This window comes from Larimichthys crocea, chromosome XV (assembly GCF_000972845.2).
Source record: "Larimichthys crocea isolate SSNF chromosome XV, L_crocea_2.0, whole genome shotgun sequence".
Lineage (NCBI taxonomy): Eukaryota > Metazoa > Chordata > Actinopteri > Sciaenidae > Larimichthys > Larimichthys crocea.
In genome coordinates this window covers 21,138,386-21,164,010 of record NC_040025.1, presented here as the reverse complement: position 1 = coordinate 21,164,010, position 25,625 = coordinate 21,138,386, and the positions used below count along the sequence as shown (strand labels likewise).

Sequence of the window (25,625 nt, the reverse complement as noted above, 5' to 3'; positions counted from 1 at the left end):
GCTTTTTTGTACTGTGTTCAGGCAGCGGAACTGGATGACATCTTTACCTAATAGTGACTAATAATACAAGATACATACCACAGCGTATTCTACTTTACATTGATCTCATTGAAATTCATGTTTTTTTACTGCAGTGCTATAGTCTGCATGTAACATATCTAAAGCCATCCATCAAATAATTGCACTATACTCTCTTCTAATCTGTTCCTTCCACCTTTAACAATGACTTCAATTCCTGCCACCACTTTCTTACAAGAATTGATCCAGGATCTGTCCATCTGTTGATCAGCCGCATTCTCAACCAGTACTGGCACAGAAAAAACTATTTCCTTTGATGTAGAGCTCTCGGGCTGATTCCTTGAATGTAGCCAGATTTGAGTAATTGACACCTTGTTGAGAAAAAGCTTTTTTTCCCTCATCTGGACCAGCCCTCAGCAACCCTCTACAGACAGCAACTGCATGCTAGAAAACAGAAGACTGACGTGGAGACGTGAAACATATATGAACATTTTGAGTTGTTTCACCTTCATTTTGTTTGGATGTAAATTAAAGAGAGTGGCCAAATTAAAGAGAGTGTGTGTGTGTAAACAAGCACTTTTCAGGATTTTGCTCACAGTCCATCACTGTGGCCTATCAGACAAACATTGCAAGCAAATGAGGTGTAGCCCCTTGTGGAAATGAAAGAAAATAAGCAACACAATGTAATCCTTTCATCTTTCTCAGTGCACACATCTGATTAACCATTAGCTTTACATTCTTCAGAATAAGCTTTCCCCAAAGAAAATGGCTGTTCCACTGTACTCCAGACTTACCCACGGACGAATTGCACCAACAAAACAATGAAATGTAAAACTGTGAAAATGCAATGCACCACTCACTATACATGTACTCATTTTGATACCTCGGTGCACTGTTTTTAAGAACAAGAGTGGGCAAATAAGTAAAGATTTCCAGGACAATAGATACAGTTACAGTATTAAGTTAAGGATGATACCTAAACTCAGGTCGCCAGTGTTCAGGGCATTACGCGCCTATTTATCCTTACTTTTAACAGCATCATTTTAAAACAATACACCACCATTCTTGTACAACACACAGTTGGATGATGGAGAAATTGTATTTGGTATTGTGATCACATGTGATTTGGGAAAAAAATAAAAATGGGCCCAACCATCTGCGTTTTAAAAAAAAGTGCACTATACTGTGTGTTCTTCATTTATACAGGAGATGAAATAGCCTGAGCTCAAAGTTAACATATCTATTTTCTTTTGAAATTTCTTTCTTTTGAAGTGTCTACCCCTTTGGTCCAGACACTTTAAATGCATTGCCATTTAATTTTGTACCAGCATTCATGGTCCCATTTGATAAACCACTGACTTTTCCTCTTGTGCCTCTTGCCCAGTAAACATAATACCTGTAAAGCATCAACATGCCATTATTATTGTTAGCATGTTAGTAAAGAATTTAGCTCAAGTGAAGTCAGCTGGTGTGACTGTAGACTCTTCAATTATTATACTATCAGGTACTTTATTGTTCATTCTCCTTTTTCCACACCAAACCTTTGATTAGAGCAAGTAAAAATATTACATCCTATAATCCTGCACATGTTGCACGGTTCATTACTCTTGCCACATCATCTTCATCGTCAGAGAGTCATTGAGAATTAATGTTGATCAAGATAATTGCAGCATTTTGTGGAAATTTCAAAGTTCACGTCTTCACACCATGTGAGACAATACAGTTTGACATACTCTGTACTACAAAACTGAAATGAGCTGATGTATGAGAGGTCACAAAGTTAAGCTCAGATAAGGACCAACATAGTTCACATGCTCACAGCTACAGCTGCGACGTTCATTAAAAGAGCCAGCAAACAAACATAATTCAGTTTGTTTTGAAATTAATTCAAATTAGCTTGTTTTTTGATCCAGAAGCTTGAACACTACAGCTCATTAATTCGCTCAAAACAAATGGTACATCTGAATTAACTGGGAAAAGGCAGCTCAATTACTCATTATTTTCTCCATATTATGGAGTTGAGTGGTTTCATGATATTGAAAGACATGACCAGAATGACAAAACTGTCAGTCTTACAACTGAAATTTTCTTTTATGGCCTTTATGACAAAATCAGCACAGGAAATAAAATATTTAACTGTATATTTCCTCATCTAGATTCTTAAAAGTGTGTGAGTTTCATCCTTCACACAGCACAGTGTTGCACTGGGGTTAACCAAAATTAATCCCATTCACTCAACATGATTACTATCAAGGGCTCACAGAAGGATTCACAATGCAGACTCTGAGACAAAAGTGGTGGTTAAAAAAAGGTTTACTTGTCAAGCTAGAAAAACATAAATACAGGCGACAGTACAAATCTGTGAGGCAAAAATCGTGGTCAGAAAAACAGGCTAGAGGTCGAAGATCAGGTAATCAAAGAACACGAATGCAAGACAAGGAGACGCTGTACAAGACAAGACGAACTGACGACAAACAAAGGGAGCAAAGAGACTAAATAGAGGGAAAAGGGGAGCGGAAACAATCAGGCACAGGTGAAACACATGGAAGCAGGGATGACTCACAGGGGAAGGCAGACACCTGAAAGACAAGACAGGACAATTACATAATATTATCATAAATTCAGTATGAACATTTTTAAACATGCAGACATGTTTATTAAAAACATTTTGTTATTATGTTAGGAGACAGAGTTGAGTGTATGAAGGAATACTTCAACACAATACACTTAAATGAGAAGATCAATATCACTCTCACTTCTGTAGCAGCTGGTTAGCTGAGCTCAGCATTAAGATTGAAAAACATAAATCTGCCCAGCAGCAACTCTAAAGTTAATCAGTTAACTAGCTATACTACTACAGAGTAGCAGTCCTACACATAAGCCCTCGTAAAAAGAACAGCTTGATGTTTTAGTTGCATTAGCCCTTTAATCAATAAAAAAATATTGAGGTACTTGCTGCATCTAAGCATCTGTAGCCTTAGTAAGGCATTATGTTACAGGACACTTGACATACTGAATACTGCAAAGCTTCTTACATTTGACTGACTTTTGTTTTGTTGGGGAGGTCACTAGAAAAGTCAAGTAAAAAAGCTCATTTGTAATCCTCATAGTGAAGGGCTAGGGGCTCATTGCATTGAGAGAGCACTCGGTTAAGGCGACAAAGGAGATGCGTGACGAAACATACGTGCATTTGGATGCACACTTAAAACTAAGGTCTCTTTTTTTACCAGTTAATTTGTATGTAACCAGTCAACCATGAGCACTGGATGCCCAGGGAGAGTAGGGTTAGATCCTTGACCAATGATAGCATATGTTGCTCCAGAGACTACAACCTTGAGAGTTGAGGATGATTGAACGGGCATTAGCAGAAACTGATGTCCCCTCAGTGTACCTCCTGGGAACTGGCATCCTCTGTAACATAAAATACAGTTTCTGAGTGAATGACAGCTTGCTCGAATATGAAGGTTAGCTCCGGATTTGTCATGTTTTGTGAATAGCTCTCAGGCTGTGACTGTAATACATGTGTTGGAAATGCTTGCTTTTGTGATCTGTGGTAGTGTACAGCTTAGTGGTTGGATACCAGTGGTTTTAAAACAGGAAATGCTGCACTTACTACCTAATGGACAGAAGTCATGGTCACTTCAGCATACAGTGTTGTGCTCTTCCCATACAGATGTGTTCAAATGGATTTTCCTCTGGTAGTCTCAGTGGCTCCGGAGGCAGTGACCTTAATAGGCTGAAGGTCTTGTAGCGAGGTGATCATGCGTGCCTTTTTATATAATTTTTCATTTTCTACCACTGGTCCTCCCAAGAACGGAATAATTGATTTAGATCTGAAGCCTAATTAATGTTCACAACCGGAAAATGAGATGATATTACTGTAAAACGCTGATATGGTATGAATCAATGTTTGACTGGGAGATTCCTAAATTAAATGAGGTGATAGATCATTTCTCTAGAGAAGAGTCACTATACTGACAGTTACAGTGGTTTCACTCATAAATGTCTTTAATTAATACAGGCGACAGAGCAGGTTAACCAGAGAACAGCCAAACCTTTCATTTTAGCCATTACGCCTTTACCGTTTACCGTCATTTTAAAGGATAAAAGCAAAAGGTCGATATAAATAAAAGAAATGAAGTCATTACCTTTGTGTTTTCATTGGTTAAAAAGATTGAGGAGAGATAAATGGTTAATTGTCAGAGCTTAATAAATCTAGGTATTTTGCGAACCATTTACTGCATCCATCCAAATGGAAATGGCCATCAGAATAAATCCAGAGGAGTGATTTATTCAGTAAACGGAGTCACGAAAACTCTGAAGTGATGGTGAAAAAGCAGAATCTCACATGTTCTTCGGCTGACAGCAGGTGACAAAAAAAAAAAACACATACACAGACCATCATTAAAGGTTGAATCACACTCTGTCATCCCCTTTTTCGTGTGTTGCCATTCTCCCCTTAACACACTCTGTTCCACTGTTCTGAATAAAACATCACCTGAGACTTTTTCTCTCAGCTCCAAATGCCATGGCCTGTTTCCTCCCGTGCAGCGACAGCTTCATGTCAGAAATCCAAAGACCTAAATCCCAAAACACCTGCAACAAAACAAAGAACCTAAGCACAGACACATATTGTGCAACACACAGACACACATAGACTGGGATAAAACCTAACTCTGTCACGATACATTTAGATAGATTCAAGTGTGTTATAATTCTTCACACGTAATGAGTTCAAGTATCCTCTTCAGTTCAAAAGGTACCTCCGACGTGCTCTATTATTTATGGTGAATTAATTTTCTGTTATTTTTCTCATTAAAATTGAAAGCACTGAGACACACAACGGGACCGCAGATGATCAAGGAATCTCCTTTTAAACTTTAATTACCAATTCTTACCTCTTTTCTGTTGGCTGTTTATTTATATAGATTCCTCAGAACCGTAATATTACAGGATGGGCTGCAAGCTTTTTAAAGTCTGTATGGAAAACGAAGAAAAGTGAAAATAACAGTTAAGCATACAAACCTTTTTCCTTTTTCTGCAGAATAAATAGTGATCGCTGCACTCTGAAGTGCCGACCGTTTCTCTCAGCAGATGAATAAAACCATTGAAATGTACAGCAAAAGCAAAATACAGTTAATAAAGTTTGCATGTAGTTTAATTAATTGATTTACTTCAGTAAAAACAATTAATTACAGAACAGCCGCAGGCAAAAAACTAAAAGAAAATTAAAATTATTATACTGTATGCTGCATGTTACACAGTCAAATTACATAAAGTTAAGTCTGAACATGTGGGGGTTTGAGCATCCAAATTGGAGGCACAATCAAATATTATAACTGTACCAGTGTAAGTGATGTACTAAAATGCTGTCCATGGGCATTAGAGCACTGGTCCCACCTTTTCAAACATTTCTAAGCCAAGTTCCTAACATTTTTGTTGTATGACTCTACTCTCTGCTTACTGGCATGCAGCACTTAAGAGAGAAAAATTACAACTATATGAGTATGATTTACTTCAAGAGATGAAAAGCTTCATTATGTTTGTGAAGGTCAGCCGAGTCTTTAAAGAGATTGCCAAGACAAACAGTTTTCCTAGAAAAAGGAGACACTTGTTTTGAATGTCATGACATTTAAGTCTAACCACGTCTATCTGATCTTTCATCTCATCAATCAGTTCAGTTTTTCAGTACCTGGTTGTGTCTATGACAGTGTGCTTGTGTGTGTCTATACTCAAGTAGTGTTATAGCCACTTCCTTAAATTAAAAGTCACCATTTGAGTGATAGTCAAGGAGACATTCTGTTTTATAGCATTTACTTCAGACCAACAAAAAGTCATCATACAATACAGGATATATACAATATTATACAAGGCAAGGCAAGGCAAGGCAAGTTTATTTGTATAGCACAATTCGTACACAAGGCAATTCATAGTGCTTTACAGAGGCAAGGAAAAACATTTGACATTAAGACAAGTGTGTGATAACACAGCACTGAGACTTACATCACATGTATCGCTTTACAGGTGTCCTCATAACTGTTACAATAAGGTTAAATTAATGGTCGTCTCTATCTTATCAAATTATGCACCACAATGATGATGATCATTTAAAAACATGCACACAAGCGGCAACCATTTATTTCATAGAAACCTGTAGCCTGATCAGCCACCGTCAGTATTCAATACACACATTATTGAACCATTAATCAAACCAATAACTGATCAGATATCCTTATCATACTTTAGTAGTTACCTACCATTTTTTTTAACTATACTTATTAGCAGTTTGAATTCAACTATTGAACTAACTAAGTGCCCTTTAAGAAATTCCCCATATGACATATTAATATATGATTGCGTCTGTAAAAGCACATAAGTCTAGAAACACAAAATAAAGTCATATGTTGACAGTATTCTTCTCAATTCAGCATCTATATAATCCTTAATGATAAACTGTACAAACTTTAAGTTCAGTTAACTGCACTATTATAGTGGGAAAGGAAGAAAGAACATGAACGGGGAAAACTATTTAAAATATTTCTCACTAAAATATGTGCTGATTGATCATGCCAAATCAAACACCAATGCAAAACACTGTTAATTATCCTTTTATGTGAGTATTTTAGAAGCTTTTTGGACGTTGCCAAAGTTTTTTTCAACTTGTCAGCAGACTATTATTCCTATGGTTACACAACAAATGGAAACATACAAATAAATGTAAATGATAAAAACGTAGCTGGCCTGCGGTAACATGTAGACTTACACAGCTAGTAATGTAATGTTGTGCTGCTTGCCAACAGTGGTTGCAGAACTATTTGTGTCAAAATATTTGTGTCTGTTGTCACTTATTTGGCTTTTTGTATATATATATGTGTGTGTGTGTGTGTGTGTGTGTGTGTGTGTGTGTGTGTATAAAGTTAACACTCTAAACACAATGACATGATAACAATCCAGCTGCCCGATACAACCAGCTCAGTGCCAATAAGTGCCAATTATTGGTGCCAGCTTTTCAAGGCCTCTCTCTGTCCTCATGTAAAGAAAGATTCCATTTCCAAGAAGTGTGTCTGACTGCCAGATACAGATGTGAAGCGAAAATAGTGCTGATTCATTCTTAGAGTATAAATCCCTTTTAGGTCAGGTAAGGTTTTGTTTTTTGTTCTTTTTTTATGATCTCGTTGGGCTGTTCATTGGAAAAAATAAACCTGACAGGCATTTTCACTATTTTCTTACAGTTTATAAACCAAATAATTTATTGATTAATCGAGAAAAGAAGCAGCAGTTTCTTTATTAATGAATAATGAAAATACAGTAGGTGTTTTAGAGATTGCAGTATGACATGATGAATTATTACCACATCATTCTCTCCTCTGAGGATTACTGAAACATGTTTCACACTCAGAAATTAGATTTTTGGTAACAACCTCAAAGTGTTGGCACTGCTGAAGGAAAAACAGCAAACATGCAACATTAAATTTAGGGAATGTGTGTGCCAACATATTATTGCAGTCATGAAGAAAAACTAAAGTAGTCACAACCAGAATACGTCAGACCCATAAGCTTTGTATATATGTCTATGTCTATGTGTGCATTTGGAGACAGGACGCAACATTGGATTGACATTTTTACACTGACACTGTATTGAACTGATCTGTATCCATTTGCAGCTGTCTGTATTAGTATTTGCTGAAGAGCGAGAGACTCCTTACTGCAATTCATTGCTTCTTGTCTATGTAAAGGTCTCAGCTGCAGTGGCCCAGGGTCTTTCTTTTATGTGACTGAGGGAGCTGCATTGTTTGAAACAAGCTATTGATTCCATTCTGATGAGGATGTGGTTCCCTCCTGGTACCACAAGGATCAGGAGAATCATCTACAGAGGATTTATCACTTACGCATTTGAAACATTTTGTATGCTTTCATTATGTGTTATATAAGTGTTCCATATATGCTAATATGCATGCCATGAAATCTAATCAAACCAATGTAGTTTACAATAGCTAATTCATCAGCAGCATATGAAGGGCTCAAAGAAACCTGTCTTTACCAAAGAAAGAAAGAAAGAAACCCTGGGGTGAGCTGGGTCATAACAAGTGGTGACGAGTCATGTTCACATATCTGATTAGTAATAAGACATGCTTTAGATTAGTAACAAAGCATTCTTTACATGAATCCCAAAATGAATGAGAGATTAATGGAAGATAACGGATACACTGAATATGCACAGCTTAAGGAGTGGAGGACTGGTCACTCAGTCTTTTACAAAATATTTGTAGTGTCTGTGTGTGTGTGTGTGTGTGTGTGTGTGTGTGTGTGTGTGTTTGTGTGGGCTTTTGAGGTCCCGCACCTGTCTCTTGACTTGGCTCATCTAACTGTTAAACTTTCCATCTAATCTTGGTCTGGCATGCTGCTACGTCAGAGTTGTTTATATACTGTCAGCGGTGAAATCCATTTACAGAACGCTTTGTTTTCACTGAGGTCTCAGCATGCCAGCTAAGAGAATAAAGGCCCTCGCTGGGCTCAACCACATGTCAGACACAGGAGCCTCGGCAAGCTGCCTAAACCCTCTTGTTTTTCTTTCTTTTCTTGCTGTCTCTTTCTCTTCCCTTTTTCCTCACTATGTAGGGCTACTAAGAAGTCATCAATCTCAGTGAAAGTTGAGCTGCGGACATATTATCACTGCTCCAACAGCTGCTGTTTGCTCACTTTGTGGATACACATAACTGTGTATGTTATGGCAACTTGCTTACATAATTAGATCCTGACATGTAAAGGATTAGTGCATGTAAATCAGTGCCCCCCAAACAAACATGCAGGATTGGCTTTGTGCCACTGCAGACCAGCATCTGGCACAAGGACAGTGTTAGCTGTGTCCATTAGAGATGTTGGAGCCATATTAGGGTTTTGAGTTTAGCTATAGTATTTAATTATTATAACTTAATAATGAAGAGTATTAATATTAAAAAAGAAACTTCTGAAAAGGGAAATAATGTTAAAGAAGTTAAAAATGTTTATTTCATATTGATCGTGTGGTCCTAAGGAGGTTGAAATTTTGCTGATAATTGTGAGATGTATATGATGACAGGAGACTTAAAGTTAATGAATGAAATGTTTGTACACGGATTAGATGGTGGAAGAGAGTTTCTCGACCATACACATTTGGGATGTTTGGGAAATATTTTTGAGCCCTGTCTGTGTCTAAGGTTAAAGGGTGCCATATGTTGTTGACTTCACTCTAGTAAAAATACTTTAAAAATTCCTTCCAGTTCTGTTTGAATTCATTTAAATACTCTGCTCTGCTTGGAATAATAATGTGAGTTTGATATGTTTTTTCCATTCAAAAAAGGTGATTACATTTATTACGTTCTCCAAAATCCACAATCTATGAATGTGCAGATCACATCAAGACTGGCTTCCAAAGTAGTTGTGATAGTCATCTTGTGGAAACACATTAAATTCAGATTCACATACAAATCAGATGAATGTGAAAATATGAAATTCAGCACATGCATACATCATTCTGTACAGTGAAAGTTGAACATTCAAGTGAAAAAACAAGTAAAACACATTTTAATGTTTAAATTACCTGTTCAGTGGCTGACCAATAACAAGATTAAAGTACTTCTAAAACTATATTCCACTGATAGAGCATGTGTACATCTCTGCTAGGTATCCCGTAATCTCACAATTCGTGTCTCTGCGATTGATAGTTGAATAGATAAGGCACAGAGGCAGTCACACATATAGTAGATGATTCACCCACACAAAAATCTATTTGCGTATGATGTTATAATCTACTGGAAGTGATTTAAACTTTATAGTAGTAGATTTTGTGTCAGATCTGTAAGATCTGAGCAAACTTTAGCAGGAATGTATGGAGCTTAAGCTTTCTTAGTCTCCATACATTCTTGCTAAAGTTCACTTAGACTGCTCAGACATTGTCTGACGAATGTCTTAAAAGAAGGAGTGTACTAATGGCTGTGATTTATACATGTTCTTGTTTTAAGATTTCATTTCTTTCATTTAATTTCTCATTTCTGGGTGTGATGTTGGTGCACAGCTATGCTGTAAGCTAAATACTTTCAGTCCAAGGTCCAAGGATGAAGTTGGCTTTTGACATTTCTTCTGGAAGCAATTGTAAAACTGTGAAAATAGTCTTGGAAAGATAGATAAACAGAGAGATACAGAGAGAGAGAGAGAGAGAGAGAGAGAGAGAGAGACTCAGACACAGTAATGAGAAAACAGGGCTACAAAAGTAAAGACTTTCAAATCAGATATATTGTCTATCATGCCAGTAAGCAACCCTGTCTTCTAGAAATTATATTTATCTTACTAATGTGTAACAGGAAGAAAAAGAAAACAAGTAGTAACTCTTGAATTCTACTTTTAAATCAATATAATGAAGACACATATTGAACTGTACCATATGTACTGTATGCTTGTAAAATCTTCACTGACAGCATATTTCATTTGTTTTTCCTACAATATCTTCTATACCTCAGCAGCTAAAGTATACTTAACGTTTTTATGGTTATGTTCATGCACTGAAAGCACTTGGGTATGGTTAGGTAAAGATTGTCATCATGGCTAAGTAATGAAATAGTCATGCCAACATGTTGGTCGATGCTATCTGTCCTGTTGGCTGCCATTGTTGTTATTTGCTGCAGTTATTATTTAATGCCCCACAGCATTGACTGGCTAACTATTATTCCCACCACGATGCTCATTGGACAGATCATTTTTCAATTGAGAAAGTGCTGTTTCATGTCATGATGCCAGACTAGAGAATCAGTTAACTCGGTAGGGTGGGCCGATTTGAAGGTCTGGACCCAGACAAAGAACAGAAAGGATGAGTTCAACAGATTCATACATTGATGATTTAGATTTCTATTTAGATGTTTTTGAGTCTTGTCATATGTGACAGATATATTTGTTTCTCATCTGTTTACTCTGTATCCACTTCGTTCAGCAAGGTGCAGACGTGTGTATGCGTGGCTGGTGTTTGCCTGTCAAAGATGTCTCTTCTCAGTATACCACGCAATTACTATATTTAAATGTAAACACAGGGAATGAATCATGTGTACATGTATATAGATATGGCATATGTCAAAGCTCCCATAAAGAGAGAAGCTGGAATAGAGAGAGCATGAAAGAGTGAAGGATAGGAGATAGAAAATTATATATGGAGGAGGGATGTTTGTTGTCTTTCATTATTGTGATGGAGCTTGAACCCTGGTTTTCTGAAAACCTTTCAGAGTAAATGATCAACACATTCCTTTACATAATGAAATCCAAGTCCATGGCGGTGTGAGTCACCCTTAATATTAAAGACGAAGAAAAAGTACCGAAAGAGAATGTCAGTGTTTGAGCACTGTGCTCTTTGAGAGCCATTTGTCAAAGGCGAGGAGATGAACAGATGGATGTATAAATGATGGAGGAACAGGGCATGTGGGGAGCCCAGGAGACAAGTGCAACACATGTAATTTGCATAAACTTGGGTAAATGTTTGGATTAAAAGGGGAGATGCTGGCTAAATAGATATACGACTGAAAGAGGGATATGAGCGTTTAGAGGAAGAAAACGCAACCTTCCATCTGGATACAGAAACTTGAAGTCACATAGAGATACGCTGTCATGCATGCATTACCATGAATTGTGTGCTGCAACATGTTTGGACGTTTCGTAACATGGGGGGCACAAAATGTACCTTTGAGCATTACGTGTCACTTTATATTCAATGGGATGGTACTACAAAATAAAAGATTTTGAGAAATTATGAAGGATATTGTTATGTTCTAGCATATTCATTTGACTTTAAATTAAATACACCTTAAAAAACAGCACTTACCAGCATTTTATGGCCCATTATAATGACTATCATCGCCATCTCCCTTTATGTCGACTGAGAGGAAACCGCACTGACACCCTGAGCGTGTCTTCAATAATTTAAGGTCCATTTCGTATTGTCATTTTCTACCTGTTAACCTCCAAGGCAAGGCGTAATTTCACTACATTTGTATTCATGAGATTGGCAGGCATAGTGTCACTGCCGCTTTTCTTGAGGTGAATTATAGAAGGCAATGTAGCAATTGTTAAATGTGTAAGGGGACAGATGATTGCCAGGTTGATTCCTCTGAGCTTTTAAGTGATTCCAGAGAAATGTTGATGGGTTTCTTTAGTGAATATGCATGAAAAAAAACTATTCATATTACACCGGCTCTGTAATATGTTGCCTAAAATTACTGTTATGATATGAATTAAAGATTAACTGAAATAATGTTGTTTGGCGGTGGTACTGGACCCGAAATGCAGACAAACAGACGAGGGAGAAGGAACAAAACAGCAGTTTATTGAAACTGAGGGTAAGAGGTGAGGTGGCGTCTCCTGACGCAGGGAAGGCTGTGGGGGCAGGCAAGCTCACGGGGGAGGTAGAAGCAGGAAACGAGGGAGGTGGAAAGTGTGGCCAGGTTGAGGCTTGGAGCTGAAGTGTGCAGTGGCGGGGTGGCTTGATGGTTAGAGAGCTGGATCCTGAAGGCAGAGAACACAGGTGAGTAATTCCGTTGGAAATCTCAAGTAGCAAAGTCACAAAAAGCACACAGGCCGATTTTCCACGAAGCGGTGACAATCTGGCAGTGAGAACACAGGACGCCAGCCTCTAAGTACTGCTCCAGATGATGATCAGGCTCAGGTGTGTGCAGCCAGCCCCACAACCACCCAGCAAACCACACCTATCTCTGCCAAGAGAGCACCCAGAGCCCAACCCCCAGCCTCAACACACCACATAGAATACACCTCCCATGGAAATAGTTTGCAGTGTCTATATTTGATTGTGTTTTCTCTATTTGCAGCATTTCTTCTACATGCTGCATGTGTTGTCAAATTGGTAATGATTGATGTTTTCTTTAGTTTTTTGCGTTCCTTAAGTTTTTTTTTTAAAGTGTTTTCTGAAAGCAACCTTATATGATGATATGATGATGATTTTTTTTTGTGTGTGATGAGTGCAATACCCCCTGTCATAAATATGTCAGTACACATGCGTTTGTTATGATTAAATGGTAAATGGGCTGTACTTATACAGCACCTTATTGTGTTCTGCCCGCTCAAGGTGCTTTTACACTATACATCACATTCACCCATTTATACAAACATTTATGCACTGACAGCACTGGTCACGGGTGCCAGTAACTCATCAGAAAGGAGCTTATCACATTCACTTCTGTGTGAGTGATGATGACGTGCCCAAGGACACTTCAACAGGCAGATTGGAACCAGGGTTCAAACCACCAGTCTTCTGATTAGTGTACAATTCTACCACCTGAGCCCCAGCGGCCCCTTCATTGCATTACTTATGATCAAAAAATAACAAGTTGACAACTTTACAAACAGCCAAACACAAATGTGCAAGTGCAACAACACATAGACAACAAGACATAGCAGCCAGCTAATATTACTTACTACTCCAACAGCCAGAAGTCCAGCTCACAGCTCAGCGTCTGTCTTTTAGCCTTTTTATTTCACAAAGCTCCTGATGCTCCTTCCTTTGATGGTAGAAAAGTTACAAAATATATATCTTTAAGTCTGCAGTGCTTTGAGCTCTAAGAGGCAGATAATTGAGATGTACATACATACGTCTCTGCAAAAGGCAAAATGGTGTACTTTCCTTTGACAGCAGGAGAAAAGATGAAAAGAGAGAAATGCAAAGTGTGTGTAAGAAAAAATATAAAATGGGAGGGAGTGGGGGCTAGATGAATGAATACCCTCAGGGAGAAGATGAGGATGAAAGATGAGAACATGAGATGGTGGAAGGAGAGAAGGGAGATGGCGTGAGTCTAAAAGTGCTGTCCTCTATTCTGCAACTTGCGGGAAGTGACAAGAGGAACAGAGCTGAGGAATGAAGGGAGCGAGCCGTAATGGAGGCCATTTGGGGCAGTTTATATTCCACCTTATCATCAAAAATGGACACGTGTTATTGATGAAGTGGGTGTTGTCAAAACTGACCTCACTCACCTCACCTTTCAAAACTGGGGCTGTCTACTCTTGTCTTTGCTATATCACAGCAAAAACATGCATAAGCATTATGGGTGATAGAGTGAGTAACGAGTTTTGATAGAAGGCTAATAAAAAGGGGAAAAATTAAAAAGTGTGAGAGCAATAAGATCTGGATCAGTGTTCCGTATCTTTCTCATCAGCAATATCTGGGAGAAACAAGATAATCACTCATGTCCTGTTTACATAATCATGCTTATTTGTTATAATTGGCTCCCACCGTAACATTTCTTTGAGTTAAGACTCTAGCTCTTGAAGATGCATCCCTCGCTGGTTGCTTCTGGTCTCTTTTTTGCTCATTTGTCTCTTGAGCACTGGGAAAGAAAATAAGTTGCCTACTTTCTGCTCTCCCTGGTCACAGTATGCAGAGTGTTTATAAAACCAGGGAGGAAGTCAGGCTCAGTTGCGCCACTAAAAAAGCTGCAGAGCGGGTTATTTGGAGGCTAATGTGTGTTCACTCCTCCAGAGGGGCTAGATCTTACTTCATGTCTAGGTCACAGTAGATTTTGACTCATTATTCATGCATCTAACTAGACTCATAATGGCTCAGTGAGTTCCCAGCTCGGGCTAAATACCGTAACTTGCTCATTGGAGTATATTGGAGTGTATGTGTGCTTGCACTTTTAGAAAGCTAAAAAAGGAGGAAGGGTCATTTTGTCTTTGCACTCTGTGTGCAGTTTGGATAATCATGAATGGGCAAACCACGCCTTCATCTCTCAACTCAGTTTCACAGGTTATCGGTCTGGGTGATCGATACAAGTGTTTTGGTGGGTTGTTATTTAGCTTATGTTTCATGTGTTTTTAAGGTACATTTGCTTGAATTCTATGTTCGTTTAATAATTTATTTCCATGCAAATTACATTAATGTCATGCTAGATTTATGTCAGACTGGACATTCTTATGTAATTGAGCTTTATAATAACTTTATGTGTGTGTTGTTTGTTTTTTTGTTTTTTATATAAAAGTTTCTGATAGTCATGAAATTAAATACATGCCTTTGTTGTTTTATAGATATAGGTAGATATAAATACAGATCTGAAACTAAACATTTTCAAAGGACACTTCACTTGAAATTTTTCTTTAACTTGCCATGTTGAACATTTTCATTTGATTTGCCATGAGTCCTATAATGTATGCATAATTATCTTCAATTGAATGTGTCTATTTGAAGAAGTTAGTCATTATTCTCTGTGTTCTTGCATGTTCTTTCATTTGTTAGAGCTGTTTCTTCATCAAAGGTCATGTGACATAGATATGTTGGGTCTTAGTGTGCTTCTCCATGCATTTCCTATAGGTTTCAATAGCACTGGCACCAAACTGAGCAAGTGAGCAGGCAGGGTATAAAAACACTGGTTTATGATGTAATGTACTCCTCCTTCTTTTTTTTGTTTTCTTAACTGCACTAGTCATTTGTTATCTCGTGAGTATGCCTACTGCATACTGGAGATAATGCTTCTGCTTATGAAAGGAATAAGCGTGCAGTGATCAATTTTGATTTAGGAGTGTCTATGGCATCTGGATGACTGATGCCTTGTGGAAATGGATCAAATGATCCAGCATTACAGCATTTAATCACACACAGCATCTTGGCTTAATGTAGCAGAGAAATTATGCATGAGTGAAAAAAAAAGAAAATTGTGAATGTGAAAATTCATGCCAGTAAAATGAACCTCCAGTTCTTAGCACTCAGCAGTCGTGAATGTGATTTTACACCTGAAGGTCGGATTTCATGTTTGATCATTGCCCAAGGAGGCTTTGTCCTTAACTCAGGTCAGCTCTGTATTCGTTGTTTATGGAGATATTTGACTGCAGTGTTTGAAGTGTAATGCAAGCAGCTACTGTGTTTTCTCTCAAGTGTATTCAGCAGGCCTAATAGTACTACTGTGTGTAATTTGTAAGAGACAGGGTTGTTTCTTGTAGGTGTGCTTTAATTATCTTGCAGTGTTCATCTTTGACCTCAGCTAATAGACCTGGTAGAAATGGAATATATTATGCATAATTGTGTTTTCATTAGTGTATAATAACCTGTAAATAAGGATTGTTATATTTTTGTTATCTTAGAATGAGACTTTATTTTATCTACAGATGCTATGGGTCCACAGAGCTTGCCATGTTGAATCACCATGTTAGTAGCCGAGAACAGACAAACTGAAGATTCACTTTAGATAGGGCATTTTTCCTTTTTCTACCATAGTTTCTGCTTCACGCTGTTGAAAGAGGGTGAAAAGAGGGGGTTGTAATCAGCAACTACACCCACTAAAAGTAACGTAAATTCTACGCACTAGTACTTTAAATAAGCCACCACAGAAACACACTCCTATGCCTTTAGTATTGGTATTTTATCTGTGTTCACTGTTCATGTTCTAAAATATACTCTACAAACACAAAGGAGAATGGGAAAATGAGGGAAGCAGCTGCTTTTAGTGTGATAGAAAAAACAGCATGACAGTGAAGATGGTGTCTAGTTGGAATCTTTAAGGGAAACACAAACACTGTAGACTCAAGGAACGTGTGTATTTGTGAATAGAACAGTATTCTGTTTCCCAAATACGTTCGGGAGAAATTACACTCGCTATCTCAGTCACTTTGCATTTCACAAGGGTATCCAATGATAAGTGTGCACAGGTGGGATGTTTTCAGTATCAGTGAATTGTCACATTATCCCATTCGTCTTATGCCTAATCTCCATCATTCTGCTTCCAGTCACGTGCTTGGGACAATTTCAGTCAATAGGATTTCTCTCATCCTTCACGTGTCCTCGCTCATTCGTTCCAGCTGCCACCACTCCGTTACAATATTTCTTCACATCCCCCCTTTCCCCCTGCCCCCCTTCTCTGCTTCTCACTCATTTTCAGTCTTGACTTCATCCTCAGACAGGCCATTAATCCAGTGTTGCCCCTTGTGCCCCTGACACTGCTGAGAGGAGAGTGTAAAAGGGGAAGTGGGGAGTGAGCTTTAAACAGGCAGGCAAACACAGAATCATCTAAATGTGCAGCAAAAGTCTTTTAGATGGATCCTTCTGAAAAAAAACCTACGTCTACGTTGTGTAAAGACTTTTATGGGTCCATACTGTAGGTAGCTAGATAAAGTCTGATAAATTGCCTCAATTGATGTCACAAGTTTATACAGTTGTTCTGCTTTTATATGCATTTCTTTTCTTAATTTTAGTGTGAGTCTGTCTTATATGAGCGCTTTGTTAAGTATGAGTTGTTGTATTTTTTTGGAAGAGTCTTGTTTTTGAAGTTTAGTGCAAAGAAATATTAAGTCGTTGCAGTGATTTAAAACGGTTGCCTAAGACCAGTAGTGTGCAATCTAAACTCATATTTCAAGATAAGAACTGCGTCATAAAGGGAAAACAGATGTAACAACGTGATACTCAGTTCTTAACGGATCCCCCATCAGTCATTGTAAAGATGTTGTTGGAATCCAGGAACCTTACAGCACCTGCATGTAGAAATATTTCTACATATCTGTGTCCAGAGACAAAATGTATTGCCATTGGCTGCTGCAGGGCTGGTCAGTGTTGTAGCTGAGAGGCGTTATCATTTGTTAAAGTTTAAAAAGGACTCACTGGTAGTCAAACCGTGAGGTGGAGTCTGTTTAAAAGTTTGTTTTATTAAGGCGTATACAAAACCTGAAGGGAATTCATCTTGAACGAATTACTCATTTCCTCCATAATTGATCTACTACATTTTTAACCTTTGTATCTTTGGGAATTTTAATTTCATGTTCAAGAATACACACTGAAAACAGTAAAAAAAAAATATTTTCTTTTCATTTTCATATGAGATGTCCCTGTGGGGCTACTGAAATACTGAAAAGACAACAAACTTGTGTGAAGGAAAGTAAGAGGAGAAAAATGCTGCACATGTACACGTATCCTACAGTTAATCATGGAGAGTGTCAGATCACCATGTTGGATTATTTCGCAGTCTACACAGGTCTTCAGGAGTACTGAAAGTGCAACACATTTCTACTCTATGATGACATTGCTTAACAAAAATAATGTAACGTGTATCCTTCATCCATTTGTGGAACTTATTTGTGTACCCGTCGACATCCCCTGAGGGCTCAATGAAGCATTATCATGTCCCATCCACTCTCTGACTAGACCTCAGCCCAGCTGGACATCTGTGGAAACATTTGAAACAGAGAAGGGACTTCTGGCACAACTTCACCTACTAGTAGAAGAGTTCAAAATTCCAGCCACAAGTATAGAAGTATAGAACAACTTTATTGTCAGTGCAGTGCATTTCTTCGAACATTATCTTTTAGAAATTATGTGAATTCAAAAAAGGAAAAGGCAAAACAGAAAGTACCATCACAATAAAGAGAGCTGTGATTATGTGGAATCTCATAATCACAGCAAAGAAAAAGACATGTAGACATTTAGACAATTTATTCGGAAATGAAATTGCATGTATAAATGAAGCTAAACTAGCTTTTCTTCAAGGACATTTAGAATCCACCGTAATAGATGCATGGTGAACATATAAAACCGCATTCGATCAGTCTACTGACAAGCTGTGCTACATGCACTGAGGCCACTTAAAATTCTAATACAAAGTCTATACAGGATAATGTTAAAATAATTTCCTCACCACCAGTTCTCTTTGAAGATAATCTCCAGAGTTTATGGTAATATGGATTTATCCACAAGAAGCTCTTAACCCCAGGTGATTTAACTTGTCTCTTCCCTCTGTTGGCTCTCTTTAATCTGTAAGTAGAGGTGAAGTCATTGAGTAAATAGAAAGGCTATGAATACATTTTCATGTTATCTCCACCCATAAATTCCTTGAAAAAAGATTGCCTCAGCAACTTGCTTTGGCCACAATGAATACAGTATTGGCAGCAGGGCACGCTGTGTATGCAAATAACTGCCTGGTTTTGCAAGTGAGACTGATTTTTACGTGAAGGATGGTATTGAATTTATACATGGAAGCAGCCTGTTCTCTTCTCTTTGAAATTATAACAAGAGAAGAAGGTTGACACATAGTAATTGCTTGTCATGGTTTGTTATGTTGACACTGAAAGCCGATGAAAGACCAGTGGTACAGAGTGTGCTACACTGTGATGCAATTCTTTGGTTTTAACTGATATATACAGTACATAATTGTAACAAACCTCAAAATTGTGAAACATCAGCACAGATGTGAACCACAAGAAGCTTTCAGGGACTATATGAATCTGATTTGACTGCTTTTTCAAAAGTGAAGTTAAACTTTGTTCATTATTGCAACATTGTAACAGTAGTGGTCTGATCCACAAGTCACTTTCTCTCCTATTTGAGGTATGGAAGATGTAAATTTGTAGGAAAGTTGTTTTGCTTGTTTTTTTTTCTTAATGCCTGAAGGCAAAAGATTCTTTTACTCCCTCTCTTTCTGTTTCTCTATTTTTGTTCTAGATGGGAAATGCCTCTGAAACATTTCTGCTCATTTCCACAATATCTAAAAATAATGACTTCCTCATGGGAACCATCTACACCATTTTTGGTAAGCAGCTGGATTTTTTTCTACTAACTTTACAGCCTTTATTTGTGTGAAGGTGTGTTCACATCTAACAGTCCTTAAATGTCTTGCTACTCTGCCTCCCAGGTGTGCTGTCAATGCTGGGAAACGGGATCCTGCTGTTTGTGGCCTATAGAAAGAAGTCCTCCCTGAAGCCAGCAGAGTTCTTTGTTGTTAACCTGGCCATCAGTGACCTGGGCATGACCTTAACCCTGTTCCCGTTGGCTATCCCCTCAGCCTATGCTCACATGTGAGGAACCATTGTTCACCAATATTTCTTCTTTCATCTATTCTTCTTCACAATCAATAGATTACTGGGGGATGAGGAAAAAAAGGCATAGAAACTAACAAAGAGTGAAATGTAAGAAATGGTTAGAGAAGCAGGACTATCTATATCATTGAGTACCCCAAAATCATGTCCGCACATGAGGCTATATATTTAAAAAGATTTCATATCTCTCCACTGGAATCAAAATTAAAAATGGTCTTCACACTGTCACTTTAAAAAGAAAATGTAGAGAAATGTATAATTCCAAGCATGTCATTTCCACAGGGGATAGGATAACTGTAGATAGGATGACATGTCCCCATTTTTCAAATTCAACTGTACAGCTAGTTGCTAACTATGTCTGTTTGCTGTTTGCTGCTGAGCAGCTAGAGTAATGTGGTTTTAAAAAAATACAGATTATAGTTGCTTGCAGCTTTATTTTTGGACTGTTTTTGCCCTCGTATAAAATGGGCAGCTTCTACGTGAAAGTCGCTGAGGCTTTCTGCAGCCATCCTGTCAAGGCTGAAAAGAAGTGCTTCCATCACTTTGCTACAGAAATACTGTTAACAGTAAAAAGTGTTAATCTATGTCTCTCTACCAAAGCTCTTTCGGGCTCTCTCTCTCTATCTTTCTTTCTAATCATTGGACACAAATCAAATTAAATTTGCGAGTCGGACTCAGATTTAGATGCTGGGTACATGAAATAAACAAAGTCAAAACACACACCCACAGGTAGATTATCAGAGTTTAGTCCGTGAATCCACCTGGATAGTCTCTGCTTCACGGACATTTCAGGCTGTCTGTGGAGGTTTGACTGATCTGAGTTTCTGATTGGCGGCCGGAGCGTGAGGAAAGAGCTCTTCGCTGACCGGCGTATCTGCTCCACCTTCCACCATGTTTGTCAATATGCCTGTTGGGCTGCGAGAGTGTTGTGCCCATTGTGGGAATTTATTGTTTTTATCATGGGGTTACATATTCTTCTTACCCTGGGGAATGTTTTTGACGATATATCGTAAACGATGACATATCGCACACATAGGCCTACTAAGCATCAATCAAAGAGCACAGCAATTACTGTGGCCTTGTAGTAAGAATGTAAAAAAAAGCTTTTTATTAATGAAACTGAAACTGATTTATTTTATTTAAGTATGGTCAGTGCAATAGAGGTCTAGTTTCTCAAAATGTTTTTACGCTACCATTAGTTTTGGAAGCGCAATGAAATAAATGTTTATAAATGGAGGGAAATGCATGAATTTTGTGCAGCTGATAGCTTTTATATGTGCCATGAATGGATCAAAATGCATCACTGCTCACTGCAGTCTCATATAACTCTGGGGATGACCAGAAAATGTACTACCTGTTTCATCTGCTAGGTGTGAATTGTGTAATTCTTTAGAGACATTTGCAGAGAAATTTCTCTTCTGTTTCTGTCTCCATTTAGGTGGCTCTTTAATAAGATGGTTTGTATGGTCTATGCCTTTTGTGGCGTTTTGTTTGGCCTGTGCAGTCTGACCAACCTCACTGTGCTCTCCTGCGTCTGCTGGTTTAAGGTCTGCTGCCCAAACTATGGTAAGACAACCAGACTTTATGCTTTAATTCATCAAAAGTAATCATCGTCATCAACAACACACTATTTTAAAACACTTTACTAAAGCATTTTTTTTAAATTGGCTTGATACGTCTATTGATTTTGTTAACTAAGAAGGCTGGCTTTACTCATATCGATCAACACCATTAAAAAAATAGATTTTTTTGCTCTCGCCTGAAGCCAAAAACCTTGAATCTAAAGAGAGAAATATTATTGCAGTGAGGCCAGCAAGTCAAGGACTTGTTACAAAGTAAAAGTGGCCATGCTGCAATAATGCTAATGTTCAATGCCTGCTTTTAACCTCTTTAAACAACAAGATATGTAAATAAGGAAATGTTTACAAGGACTTTAATGTACTCTCCCATTTTCACATTTTAATGTATTCCCCTGCAGGATTTTATGTTTGAAAAAACTCACAATCTATCCAGTTATTGGAATACCCTGATTCCCTGGCTGCATGCTTTCCATAATGTCAGTGTTTACTAATTATTTTAAATTCGTGCTGTTCATTTCACAGAAGAGCAGGGTAAAATTATCATTCAACAGTAAAATACAGTTAGAGACAATAAAAGTGGTGCAAGAATGATGGTGCTACACCATGAAACCTTTCCTTAAGTATTCCCTCACAGCCCGCAGAGATAATGCAGTGGTTTAACTCAAGATCTATAATCGACATTCAGAGATCAAGAATGCTACTTGAGGTCCATAAAATCATAATTCTTTTTCAATCGGTTAAATGCCAGCCGTCCACAAAGTTACTGCAATGTCAAGGTGAAAGAGTTTTGTTTTCCTTATAATCCGATGGAGTTTAAGTTAAGCCGTTCTCAATTTACAAATCCATCATGAGAGCTTAGTAGAAAAACAGAGATAAATATACAATGTCAGGGGTCGTTCTGCTCCCATTGTCATTTCAAGTGTCTCATATCTGGATAATCAGACAAGATTTCATATGCTTTTCTCCAGGTCCATGCAAATAAGGTACAGATCTACGGCATTCCATACAGTGGTGGTGATACACCTACTATTTTTAAGATCAAAATCAAAGCAAGAAATTTAAAGAATTTGATATAATGTATAATGTAAGGATAACTCTCACTCTCTTTATATTTTAATTAATTGAATTAATTACCTTGTCATTTCTCATTTTCCACTTCACATTGACGCTGATTACATTTAGTAGCAGCCACTTCAGCGAGATAACTCACTGTGCAGTTAATGATAATCATCTATATACTCAATATGTTATATATTATTACAATAACGGTAATGTACATTGTTATGGTAAAAAGGATCAAACATTCGGACCTTCTCTATAGATATTTGGAGACTTGATGGTAATTAGCAGTCACATCCAGTAAGGATTTCCATGTTATAATGCAAATTAATTCTGATTTTATTCAAGGGCATTAAGAAGGCCAGCTAATTATTGACATTAAGGATTGGTTTCTACTTTAGATTACACTTCCATGCTGGGATTCAGCTCTCTTCTGCAAGTCTTACTCCCACAAATTCCCAAACCAATGGCACTGTTTTTCTCTTTTTTAGAGTTTCTTTTAATCAGACTCAATAAATCTGTTTTTTGCGTACTATAAAATTTATGTGTGAGCCATATATGGTCACTTCCATGGGCTTTTAAAATGGTGCCCCGCGTCTCTCAATGCAGGAGCAGAATCACGTGACTTTCTCCAGCCAATCAGTAAATGTCAGGCTACGTCACAGGTAGCGTTGCTAACATTTTTTTGTATGTTCACTGGATCACGGGCGTGATATTTTGAAATAAATGTCATAAGTTCCTTAAGACATATGTCTGATTGTTAATTTGGAAATAAATTAATAATAAATGAATATATATTTTTTTTACCCTAGGTGGGCAAGTGACCATATATGGTAACTTCTTTGACTTTGATTTGCCTAAAACTGAAACTTTTTTAAAAAGTCAAAAAAGAAAAAAATATATCTTCTTATATCCACCAATAATGCTCCAGGGTTGAAATTTTAAATTTCCAAGTATTTCAATGAGTGTCCTATAAAGGGTGAAGGCCACCTTGTAACTGTAGTGAAAGTCAAAGATACTCTAGTTACTATCAGGCAGTTTCGCGTAACATTAAATCTCCAGTGTTTCCACGCTTGTGCATGAGAACTACTTTCACTACACACTGCTATGGCTTCAAACTGTTCAAACAGCACATTGCTAATGACCATAATTAATCTTGTTGTCACTGAAGCCACTGAGGATTTATTTACATGATTGTCTGTTAAATCTCTTTAAGCCAGTTGATTTAGGGTCTGTATATCTATTTTTTTTAAATACATTGTATGACGTTTGATTTTATGCAGACATTCCCATTAGCTAAATTCTTCTATATTTATGTACTGCTGGAGGTTAATTCATTTTCTTTTTTTGAAACTCATCAGTCACTCCTAATTTGCTCATTAAACCATCATAACATTTTTCTTTGTCTTGTGAAAATGATGTGACAGCACCATTTAACCATAATTCATAAATCATAATTAATTGAAATATTGAATTGCAATACATACAAATTCATACCAGTTTATGGAAATGGTTAACAGTTTAATTCCACCCACAAGCACTGTCATCATCAGCTCTCTTAATGTCCATACTACAGACCTGGAGTCTGCATCCCAGAGTGCAAAAATCCACGGATAAATCCCATTTATATGCTTCACACTCACACGTATACACTGCAGGGTAGAGCCAGATGTGACACATACTGTTTGAATGTTGTCTGTTGTCTAGTATACAAGATAGAAGGCAAAGGCACAAAGTACAAACATGAGGACAAAAGAAGGCAGGTTTGATCGAAGAACAAACAGCACAACTCGTGGAGGATACAAGAAAAGTGATGCTGGCAGCCGGAATGTGTTATCAAACACAGCGGGAGATTGTTTAGCTCTGATGGACAGTGTATATCAAATTCATGAACATGTCACAATTGAACTAATTCAGGTTTCATTTGTCAAAATCCAGCTTCACAGTGCTTTGGTACACCAGTTAGACGCTTCTGAATAAAATTAGAAGTCTGCTCCAGACTCCAGTATGTTCACCAATTGCTGCTAATAGGCACAGTATAATTGACGTCAAGGCTGTATTTTTAAAGAGCTCCTCTTGTCTGTTTACTAGAGAAACAATCTATAATGCAGAGTGTAAAACCCCAGAGGCTACAAGCTTCACGAATAAAAATGTTTGAAATGCAAATTAGCATAAATAATTATACCTTTATGAGAATTCCCTGCTAGCAACCTTGTACAAATGTGCTCAGTACAAACACACTGTTAACCCATGCTGTCTATGCAGCTCTTGTAGTCAAAGAAACAAACACACGCTAACAAATACACAATCAATAATCTGGGAGATATGGCATCACTGATGTAAAGATCCTGTCAATAACCGCAGACTTGTACTTGCAGCATCTGTTTTTTTCAGAACAACACGCGTCATGCCACATACTGACAGAAAAAAACAAAGGAATTTGAGTTCATACTGGTTGACTGTGTGTCCCCTGTCATCCAATATTGTTTTCTGTGTACTCTGGAGATGTAAGGAGCGTGTTCTTTATATGTCCATTAAAAAACATGGAGTGCAATATGAAGGAAAACAACAAAAACAATGCTTCAAGGCTGTGTACTGTATGCACATCCCAACATCAGGAACATAGGCAAAAATCAAATCGTAAGAGAATATAGCTCCCACAAACCAAACAGATGCATCATATTTGCATTTGAATTGATTTTCTTGGTCACATGTTGAATATAACCTGATATAAACATTGAAACACTGTTATTGTTCTTGTAAATCGTTCTTTTGGTATTGTCTATGTAGTGTGATGGTGCCTTTAACAGGAAACGGTGAAACTAACAGGAAAATAGCTGTGGTAGAATTACTCACTTCAAATGGTAAATACCTGAGCTGTAAACTTGTTAACCCGTTGAATAGTAGCTCCAGACAAGTAACTATTTCCAGTGACAATTAACATTTCATTTGTGTGACGGTGCCAAAGCAAAATGTTATGCCCAGGCAATAGCTGCACAGTTACGGAGAAACGACAAAAAAGTTAATTTAGAAATCTAGGATAAATTAACATTAACATTTGGTGTTTTACACAAAAGCTGAATCATATTGGTTAACACACAAAGACAAGCACAACAGAAAAAAACCAAAAAAACAGCTATTCTAACTGCC

General features: G+C 37.7%; 1 protein-coding gene across 1 annotated transcript in view; it reads left to right on the top strand.

Annotated features, from left to right (window-relative positions):
- Positions 1-25,625, top strand: part of opn7b (opsin 7, group member b) — a 47,069-nt gene that overhangs the window by 11,593 nt on the left and 9,851 nt on the right. The window contains exons 2-4 of the mRNA XM_027288942.1: positions 19,463-19,550; positions 19,653-19,815; positions 21,275-21,402. Coding sequence (XP_027144743.1) covers positions 19,463-19,550; positions 19,653-19,815; positions 21,275-21,402 — 379 coding nt within the window. The remainder of the gene's footprint in view (positions 1-19,462; positions 19,551-19,652; positions 19,816-21,274; positions 21,403-25,625) is intronic.